Raw genomic sequence first — 11,262 nt, 5'->3', positions numbered from 1 at the left:
AATATCTTTTAGTATTTTTTTTATTTTATACTTCTATCAAACTAGCTGTTTCCTAAGTCGTGGCCCGCATTTTTAAAAGTTTTCTTGTATCTTTTGCAAGGTTAAAAAGTATCCTATGTCCAATCTTTTAGTATTTTTTTTATTTTATACTTCTAACAAACTAGCTGTTTCCTAAGTCGTGGCCCGCATTTTTTTAAAGTTTTCTTGTATCTTTTGCTAGGCTAAAAAGTATCCTATGCCCATACAGCATGCAAGTTACTTATATCTCATCAAAAACGGAATCTTATAAAAATGCTCTAGCAGCGGCGCGTCAGTTTAGAAGGAAAATTCTACCGAGAACATAGAAACTCATAAGTTCCTCTTTTTCAACATCAACATTTTACCATTTCATAATCATAGTGAATTGTGATTCAAAAAATTTCAAGTAAGTTAAGAAGTGAAAAGTCGATACATTAACATTGCATTCTTACAAACAAAATACGTATCTTACCCTAAGCCTAAAAGGGCCACGTCTCAGGTTGGCAGTCTGCAAAGGGCGGCGCAAGCAGAACTGAGAGTGAATATAAAAATTGTCGACCTCCCGGGCGCAACGGTGAGCGCTGTGAATTTAAGTAGTACGTCCCGGTTTCAATTCCCGGCAGTGGCCATTTGGCAGTGTGCCAATCCTTACATCCATATAATACTATAAATAAGAAGTGAGTTGGTATGTTTTTTCTGACATTGCATTCTAACTAAGCAACCAATAACACATTTTATACAAATTAAACACAAATACAGAAGAAACTTAGAAAATAAAATAGAGCGTGCATAAGCGGCCTTATCCCTAAAGCGATTTCTTCCAGACAACCTTTGACGTTAGGAAAAAACGAAGGAAAGGGTTGGTGGTGCAGCAATTTAAATTTAAAAATATATATTTATATATGTACAAAATAATTATAATAAACTATTTACTCATAAATTCTAATACTACACACATATTATACATATTATATTTAAGCAATATGCTACATATATAATATTACATAGATAAGAAATGGTTTTCCAAACGCTTCTTGAGTAAATTTAGGAATTGAGCCTGACGTATGTCAGCATGCAGGTGTCAAAGAATGAATACTTACGCTCCCGATTAATTCAAACTTTGAACATTTTAAGAGACATCTCCGAGATGGCAAGACGATAATTACGAACGAAAATAACCATTCTAGGAAGCCGTATACCGATTGGGCTCCTTCGATACTTTATAAATCGTAGTTAATTTTCAAGCCATCGTATAAGTAAACGTTGGTCGAAAATATCACACTTGGCACTCCGAACTCGAGAATCCGTTTCACCCACTTTATAAACTTCATAGAAAAAAGTCGATTAAAAATTTGCATATCGAAGACAAATGCAACACCTACTTTCGCGCGGTAAAATCTATAAAATTAATTGGCTGACAAGCTAGTGCAATTAATTATCTAGCAAGCTTATACCTAACCGCCTTGACTATGTGCAGGTACTAAGATATTCTTAGAAGAAAAACAAAATTCCTTTGATTTTAAGGCCCGAAACGAGAATCGAAGCCGGAAATTCGTGTTTTGTAATCGAAAATACATAAAAAATGTTTTATTTCAAGAGTTTAACTAATAGACATCTACGATGGATACCTACGTGTAATAATAAACGGGTGTAAAAATCTCGTATTCCCTGTTGCCCAGCTTTAGCAGAATTTACCCCCTGGTCATCGTATACCTAAGTGGGTTTTTTTTTTAAATGGTAATAATGCAGATGCAACATTGCTGTGATGGTTTCCTCACGATGTTTTCACCGTCGAAGCAAGTGATATTTTTGATTACGTAAACCGCACGTAACATAGAAAAGTTAGAGGTGCGTGCTGGGATTCGAACTCGGCCCCCCGAAAGTGAAGTCGAACTCCTACGCACTGCGCTGGAATTCTACCTTGCTAATATAATTTTGAATCAGAACGTTAGTGGGTGAGACCGTTGTACCGAAACGCCATGATTAATCGCTGTCACAAACTTGATCCCGAGAATAATCCGCACTCGCGAAACTATTAACATAAATAAAACATAGGTTAGATAAACGAAGAGGCTGATCGCTCGATGATTTATTGGCTTATTTGGAATGTACCTTTGAGGTACGCTTGCGGCGTAGCTGTGAATTTGCGATGTAAAAATAATACGTCTAAGGAACATTGACCTACTGGCAATGAACATTGTAGGAAGTACTACGTTATTACTATGGAGCACATTATTATTGGTTGTTAGCGGATTGCTATAGCTATGCCCGCGGATTTGCTTGTGTTATACTACTTTGCTATTCGCTTGTATGCGTAAGTTCAGTGCCTTATTTTGAATACCTTGACGTCTTAAAAATAAGAAATATAATTATAAAACAAAACGTCAACAATATTACTATAACACTGTTTTCAGCGATGGTAATAAGGGAGCAGGCTGCCGAAAAGTTAGGATACTTTTGTATTAGAAATACTTGCATGCAATCATTTGTTTAGCAAATGTTTATGTAAATCCCTTAGGAATCCAATGGCGATTCGTAAGGGATTCCCTTTTACGGGATAAAAAATGGTATCCAGGGTGTCATCGTCATTATCGGGTATAATAGCGGTTTAGCTGTTACACCTGCATAAGTCAACAATAACAATTTCGGGTGATTTTCCGAGGTAAAAAAACTTTGGATTAAGACCCTTCTAAACTGGGGCATTATCATTTCAGCCTGTGGATGTCCACTGCTGAACAAAGGTCTTTGTCAAACTAAATTTTCTCAAATAGAACAAAGTCTCTATGCTTATGTTAGTCTATACTTTTTATTTTTGCGGCTCATAAAAAAACACAAACAAGAAACATTCAAGGCGACAATCCATTTGGACTTGCACTTGACAGATAGGACACTTTTTGCGATCGTTAGAAAGAAAAAGTTTATTGAAATCACGCAGCTGTTGACAGAGAAAGTGTACGGAATTAAAAATGTAAATCGATCATGACGTTATGTAGTGTACCGCAAATACATATCGTTTTAAGAAATAAATTTACTAAACATGAGAATGCTACGTTGTCGTAGCGGACAAAAGCGTAGAAAGTGCATTTTAGAATATCAGTTGGTACCTATAAAGTTTGAAGAAATCATAAATTGCACCAAGCGTATAAAGCCTTTACCACCAAATAAGCGTAACCTACAAATAAAATTTATCCCGAAAGAAGCATTATTTATGATAACATTTAACTTCTACAGTATTCAGTTATAACATTTATAACTGAATACTGTAGAAGGGTGCAAAAGTATAAGTAAAAATATAAGGAAAAATATTGAATCCAAAGAAGAATATTTATTTTTCCATACAAACGAATTGAATTCATTCTGAGCGTTTACTTACGACAACCCTATTGAAGATAAAAGACCGACACGCGCATAGTACCAACGCTACACGACGCGTACCTAATTAAGTGACAAAAGTCAAAAAATTTGTGATTTTATCTGATACCATTCAGTAAAAACTATGGCAGTGGTTTCTAAAACTATCGCACTTGGCCAGCGTGGTAGACAACGGCCTAAACCATTCTCATTCATTCTGAGAGGAGAACCGTGTAATGGCAGTGGCGTGCATAGAGGGCATTCACAGGGTATGCAGATGATATAAAATGAAGAAAATCTTTAGTTAGAGTTTTAAAAAACTTAAGGATAGGCTTTGAAAGGTTATAAAAAGCCTACCCTCAAGTATTTATTAGTCGTACTGGAGATTTTCTACATTTTATATCATCTGCATACCCTGTGCATACCCTCTATGCACGCCACTGTGTAATGGGTTGTTGATGATGATGATGATGACTCTGGGAGGGATGAGAGGTGACGACATTATCTTGGAGAACCCTAAATTAAAGCTATTTATCAATGCATTTCACGTGCATTAAGCAGTTATAAAAATCAGCAGAGAAAATGTAAAATCTATATATATTATCGTAAAATTTACAGCTGCTTTTTATTATATATTAATTAGCTAGAAACTAATGTTGCTCGCTTAATTTATACCCAATGTACCCATAGGATTCTGATAAAAAACTCGTATTTAAATATCCTTTTATTAAATCGAAACTCGTAAAACATTGAATGTTCTCGTAAAACATAAACCTGACACTATTATAGATCAAAGTAGTAAATATTTAAACTTAAGTTGTTTATTTCTATGATTCGGAAATAAACGGTAGAATTATTATAATTTGCTAACATTTGTGCTACAATAAACCAAAACGTATTGCTAGTAAAGTTTATTATTGTAATAAAGAATACCTACCTTATTGAGAACAAATTTTGGTAAGAAGATTAAACTAAATTTAAACCGTCATGATATTCATAATATTGCATATTGCTTATGCATAAGATAGATATTTGTATTATTGTAACGTAATCTACCAGAATTACCATGCCTAACATTCAGTATTTTTTTTTTTTTAATCATACTTTAAGGTACTTTACAGGTTTTGATCCTTCACCAGATTCAAACTAAAGTGCGCAGTATCAGATTACTAATCGCTAAGCAGGACTGCAAAAAATATCCGAACAAAGCACGTCAGTATACTTAATTAAAAATAAAAGTTACATAGCTAATATTCGAGGCAGTAGGCCACTTCAGGCGAATGTGGATGCAGTTTTGGTATATAAGCTGAGAGAAATGCTTTCTCCACATCCATTCAGTGCAGAGCTTTCAAATCCATCACATCATGGCCGCCAAGTTGATCGTAGCCTTGGCATGTTTCGCCCTTTGCAATGCTAGTCCCGTATTTTTAAGGAGTAAGTAAAATATGTTTGTATTAATAATATTAATATCAGATGTATATAAGGTGATAGGTAATTCATATTTCATAATCTCATTTTAATATCGAGTGAAAATCGTATTGTAAGGCTTCACCGCCTTTCAGGTAAAAAAAAACATTCTTTCATAAGGATCGTACAGTGCGGTAACGGCAGGATGCACCTGTCGCTACCCGTCCTCTTCCCGCGGCTGTCTTACAAGGCAACTAAGGGAATATAACAGAAAACGGGCAGCTGGGTCCTCTGTACTACTACTACCATTTACTGCGACCACAAAACCGTCTGCCCAGCGTGGGGATTATGGGCATACCATACTCTCGGAGAGGTCTTAAGTAGAGGATTGAGGAACTTAGAATTCAGACCCTCCAGCTGCTCCAATGTCATTACAAGAACATGTTTTATTTTCAGATTACATATTCCGTAACGGGCGAGGATATTCGATCGGTCAAGGTTACACCAACACAGGCGGGCGTGCCACAGGCTCCGCGACAAGTAATGGAGGCGTTCTTCAGGCATACGGAACCGCATCTTCCTCCGGTCAAAATCAATTCGGTAGAAGTGGACCCTTCCCAGGAGACACAGTTGCTAAGGCGGAAGTATATGATACACCAAATGCTCCTACTTATGGAGTGTCTAAAGCATTTGCTGAAGCACAAAACCCACCAACCTATTATGCCGTGCCTGCTCCTGCTACTATAGTATCCGAACAAATCTTCGAAACGCCTGCTGAAATAAGATATGCACAACCAGCTGTTGCTCAATCGTCGGCTACACTTAATGGTAACTCAGATTCATCTATTACCTCTGCTAAGGTGGAAGGAACTGGCTCCGCTGAATCTACTGCTAAGACCCAAGGCATTGGAAGCTACGGAATAACCTCATCAAATGCTAAAACTTTCGGATCTGGTGTAGGAACTGCCTCTTCAAATGTCAACAATGGTTACGGAGCTGCTAATACCGCTGCAAGAACAGAAGGCTTCGGCTCGGCTTCATCAAAATCTGAAAGTGGTCTAGGTATGACATCGGCTGCAACTCAGACGAACGGTGGTTATGCAAGTTCAGCGGCCAACAACGCATTGAATTCCGCTGTTGTTTCAGCTAGTTCTCAAGGTACTGCTTCATCTAAAGCTGACATCAATACTCTCCAAGGAGTGATTGTTAGCCCTGTTAAAACGGTTGGCTTCAAAGGCTGGCGTTTCGGCACTGCCTATAGCGTTCCAACCCCTGGACAAGCTCAAGTTTCCAGCCAAGCTAATGGAGGTTCCGCCAAGTCTACCGCTCACACTGATGGCGTAGTGACTACCGCTGATGCCCAAGGCTACGGCTCTGCCAACGCTAACGCTAACTTACCCGGCGGATACGTTAATTCAGCTGCTAACACCAACGGCCTCGGTTACGGTGCTGCCAGATACACCCAAGCCAACCAATATGGATCTTCACACTCTACCATTTACAATGGTTTAGGCAACATTAAATCATCAGCCAATTCAAATGGTTATGGTAATGCCAATTCTCATGCTGATATCAACGAACATGGCTCTCTTTCTTCGGTTTCAAACTCAAATGGTCTTGGAACTGCTGCCTCTAGTGCTAATTCTGTACCGAGTTTTGCCTCACTGAAGACTGACGGGCTTCCATACATCTACAGCCCACGAGCAACCGTCAATACTCAGACATCCGGCCAAGGTTCAGCTTCTGCTAGGACTCAGGGACTGAACTCAGGATATAAAGTCGTTAACTCAGTGGCCAATTCGTATGGGCACGGTGCTGCACAGGCTAATGCCAGCGCCTAAATTGGGTTCATGCTCCAGTCATAAAACAAATAACATCAAGACGACTTTCAAATATAAAAAATCGTTTACTTGTCTTGATGTATTTGCTGTTATTAACTTATTATTTATTTAATTTATTACTCTATTTAAGATAATTTATTTTTGTTGTAAAATAGAAAATAAATCAGTCACTTTTCTTAAATAAAACTGTTTATATCTTGAAATACCTATATCTTACCTGAGGTGAATTTCACCTTGAAATGTATTTTTCGGAGAACGGGGCTAAAAGTCGGAGGTAGTGGTGCATTAGGAACTGCATCTTCAAATGTCAACAGTGGTTACGGAGTTGATTCACCATCATATCAACCTATTACTGGTCCACTACAGGGCACAGGTCTCCTCCCCCACAATGAGAAAGGGTTAAGGCCGTCCATCACGCTGGCCCATTGCGGATTAGTGGTCTATAACTGTCACATTGGTAAATACTAGAAAATTTAAAAATGTTGTTTTTTATTTACCTATGTTAGGCTTAACCAATGCATTGCGCGGTTCACTGGACCAATAAAGCTTGCATCCTTTTTAGTTACTCTACTAGTTACAAAAACGACCTTTACGACGGGCAAATCTACTTTAATTGCATCATAAACCTCGAACTATATACTTATGGCTCGAACTATATAATTAAATACTTATGGCAGCCAAGATATTTTATTTGAAGGAGCGCAGATTTATAATTAACTACCATCTGATTAAAAGAAGCCAAAGAAAAAAATTAAAATTGTACTTGATAAATTATATGTCACTATAAGTCGTTTCCAGTAAACGACGATCCTTGTTTTAGTCTTATGTTTTTGCTCGGTAATATTTGTACCCGCTTATACGAACATTTTCCTTTTTGCTGTATTTAGTTATGCTAATAGATAATAAAGTTTATAGATTTCTAATTTATGTCCATAAAAATATAACAAAATTTGAAAAGAAAATGGACTGTAACAATATAAATATTAGAAGCAAAAATAAACTCGTTCTGCAATTTACTAGGCTACACAAAATTGGAAATTAATTCAAGGGTAATTGTATATTATTTTATAACAAATTACCAAATTCAAAAATCTTTGAGATGTATCTCGTAAGCTTATAGAAAAATCCTATCATAATATTAAGAATTACATGTATGATAAAAAAAGCTTCGGTATGAATTCCTCTAACTTCCCTTTCGTGAAGACAAAAAAAAAAATTACCCGGCTAAGTTTGTTGTGGGCTCTTCGTAGACCAGGGCGCGTTTGGAACCCTCCTAGCTTTAGTTTTAAGTTAACGAATGCAGTTATCACGATCATTAACATTAGTGTAACATGTTAAATGTATGAACGCTTCATACATTTAACATGTTACACTAATTAGAATCCTAATTTATTTCCTACATTAAATGAAATTTATCCAAACAGGAGGGGCAGACCATATCCTAAACATAAACTTTGGGTACCTGCAAAAAGGTTGGCTGTCTTCTCAAACAATTCATTTTGTATGGCTATTACTTTGTACAATAAACTTCCGGACTGTCACAAAAATCTACCACTAGTAAAATTCAAGCGAGCAATTTTTGATACTCTCAAGAAAAAAAACTATTATAGTGTAAAATAATACTTTAGTGACAGCAATATACCTACTTAGCTAACTTTTATAACTGTATAACAACATTTGTAATTGTATTATTTGCCTAATTAATTTAAAATGACATTACTACTTATTTCTGATTATTGTATTTTTATTCTTTAAATTGTAATGTAATTTATATTTTATTTTTTTTATTTTTATAAACATTTGCACACTGTCTGTGACAATCGATTGTGAAGGTTCTGTTTAATGAAATGTTTTCTTGTTATGTTCCCACAAATTGGCAAATAAATATATGTTAGTATTATTATTATTCATAAGTGCCTGTAATAAGGTCTGCATGAATAAAACATTTTTGAATTTGAATTTGAATTTTTGCTAATAGATAATAAAGTTTATAGATTTTTATGTACCTTCTATAGTGTACGCTCACAACATGTTTTAGTTTTAAAATTAATGTTTTGTCTACCGAGCGAATTTTTGTAATTCTTTTGAGAAATAAATATCTTAAACCGGAAAACCACCAGAGTAACGCTCCTAATGGGCCTTTAAAAAAGCCTTCGTTACCTGCACATTTTACAGCTAAACCGATCTTATAATTTTGTATAGAAAAAGCTTACATAGGTTCTTTTATCCCGGGAAAATAAACGGTTCCCGTGGGACATTACATAGGCTAGGTGGGCACAGGCAGACCTAGTGAATAGTGATAGCCCTGTAAGGCTACCTATTTTATTTTTAAGGTATATGAAACAACATAGAGAAACAATCGGTGATAGCCTAGTGGCTAGAACCTCAAGCGTTCTTTTGGGGGGTACCAAGTTCGATGCCCAGCATTTATTTGTGTTAAAATCAATTGCGGTAAGGTATCAATTGCAAAAGCGGTGATAGCCACTGGGCTATAAGGACGTCACCTTCACTTTCGGAGTGCCGAGTTCGAATCCCAGCACGCAACTGTTACTTTTTTAAGTCATGCGCGTTTTAAGCAATTAAATAGCACTTGCTTCGACGGTGCAGGAAAACATCATGAGGAAATCTGCGTGCCTGAGAGTTCTCCATAATGTTCTCAAAGGTGTATGGAGTCCAATCCGCGCTGGACCAGTTAGGTGGACTACGGCCTTAGAGGGTATAATTGTGAGAGGACACCTGTATCCTGTAGTGAGCCGTTAATGGGTTGATATGATGGTAATGATCATGAATATCAACTAAGGGAATATAACGGAGAACGGGGAGCGTTCTCTGTGCCACTACAACCATCAACTAGGAACCCGTCTGCCCGGGTGGTGATTATAAGCAAACCTTCCCTTTGGGAGAGGCCTTTAGTTTGAGGACGGGTATTGGCTTTTGATGATTGATGATCAATTGCTTTAACGGTGATAGAAAACGTAGTGAGGTGAGGATATCTGCATACCTCACAATCATCCGATTGACATTATTTGGCGGCCGAGTGGCGCAGTGGGCAGCGACCCTGCTTTCTGAGTTCAAGTTGGATTCCCACAACTGGAAAATGTTTGTGTGATGAAAATTAATATTTTTCAGTGTCTGGGTGTTTATCTGTATATTATAATAGTATTTATGATATATTATTCATAAAAATATTCAACAGTCATCTTAGTACCCATAACACACTTACTTTGGGGCTAGATGGCGATGTGTGCACTGTCGTAGTTTATTATTATTATTTGTATATCCATAGTGTGCTCAAAAGCGAGTGAAGTGTACCAATCCACACGTTGCCAACGTGCTAGGATACAGCCACCTGCCCGTTCTGAGAGGAGACCCGTGGCTTGTATGCGGAAATGAGTGGAAAATGATCATGATGATGAGAAACAATAAGATCCATATCACAGTATGTATTCTCACAGGAAACCTCGAATGTTCTATGCGCTAGCCCAACCCGACATGTGCCAATAAAAGGCAGAGCTTTACGCGTATGACCCGAGAATAAACGTAATATAAAAATAAAAAATTTAAGAATATTTAAATTAGAATAAAAAGACTTTCAATATTGTGTATATTATTCTACTTATCAAGTCCTTCCATGCGATACCCATATTGTAGGAGTTCTGAAAAAAATATGTTATCCGCAATTTTGTGGCGGCCGCCATGTCGGACTGTTTTCCATCAATCATGGTCAAATACACTCCCGTCTTTCAAAATTCATCTTTCAAACATAAAAACATGGGAGACAGACAGACACACACACAAACACTAGAACTTGTAACAGTTAAAATAATAATACATATGCAATACATTGCAGTGCCTGAAATAGGTAAGCATCTTTTCCTAATATCGAATTGGGAATTATGTCTTTTATAGTATCGTGATTTCAACGAGAAAACAATCTCTTTATAAACGAACATTGTAAACAAATAAAATAGTAGATTGCACTAGCGCATTAGTTTCGGTTTAAAATTCAAAAATTCAAAATTCATTTATTTCAAGTAGGCCCAGTTTATAAGAACTTTTGAAACGTCGAGTCAGTCTGTTTGTAGTGATTTTACCTCCGGTTCGTAAGGCAGATTCCACCGAGAAGAGCCGGTAAGTATCTCAGCAGATTGCTCCTTTACACTTCACTATCTTATGAGAGATGAGAACGGAGACTGCTTCCAAGCAGCCTTGTCGTTAAGAAATTCATCAATCGTATATAAAAAATCAACCAATCAACCAATCAAAGGAATATTTAAATGGTTGATTCCTTTATGAAATACTAAAAACCTCAAGAACCAACGTTTTAAATTAAATAAATCCGTTCTCATTCATAAATATAAAAATAACAAAAAATACAGTTAATTAAATTAAAATTGATTTGTTAATGTCAGTAAAACTTTATGGCTACCTATTCATTATATGACAAATCCTATCCATTATACCGAAGAATAGACTTTCACTATTAAACAGATAACATTTTATTATATGTGACATAGAAAGCAGCTGACAAAATACCTAAGAAAAGACCAACAACCAGTTTAGCATACCTGTAAGTAGAACCAATTTTTAATCTGTGGTATATGTTATTATTTTCGATAACAATATAAAGAAAGAAAGTTACAAA

At 36.4% G+C, this 11,262-nt stretch overlaps 1 protein-coding gene across 1 annotated transcript; it reads left to right on the top strand.

Annotated features, from left to right (window-relative positions):
* Window positions 1-4,733: 4,733 nt before the first annotated feature.
* Window positions 4,734-6,617, top strand: LOC120630114 (glycine, alanine and asparagine-rich protein-like). Its single transcript, XM_039899268.1, has 2 exons — window positions 4,734-4,803; window positions 5,233-6,617. Exons 1-2 carry the CDS (start codon window positions 4,734-4,736, stop codon window positions 6,615-6,617), a joined length of 1,455 nt encoding a protein of 484 aa, XP_039755202.1.
* The last annotated feature ends 4,645 nt before the right edge of the window (window positions 6,618-11,262 follow it).

Source organism: Pararge aegeria, chromosome 2, assembly GCF_905163445.1.
Source record: "Pararge aegeria chromosome 2, ilParAegt1.1, whole genome shotgun sequence".
Taxonomy (NCBI): domain Eukaryota; kingdom Metazoa; phylum Arthropoda; class Insecta; order Lepidoptera; family Nymphalidae; genus Pararge; species Pararge aegeria.
The sequence above is the reverse complement of the archived record's forward strand: the minus strand, read 5'-3'. Positions and strand labels throughout refer to the sequence as shown.

Bases quoted from the DNA above. Each gene is read 5' to 3' on its own strand.
- LOC120630114 (XM_039899268.1), top strand. From the start codon at position 4,734: ATGGCCGCCAAGTTGATCGTAGCCTTGGCATGTTTCGCCCTTTGCAAT. The intron at 4,804-5,232 runs GTAAGTAAAATA...TTTTATTTTCAG, and splicing joins TAGTCCCGTATTTTTAAGGA to ATTACATATTCCGTAACGGG.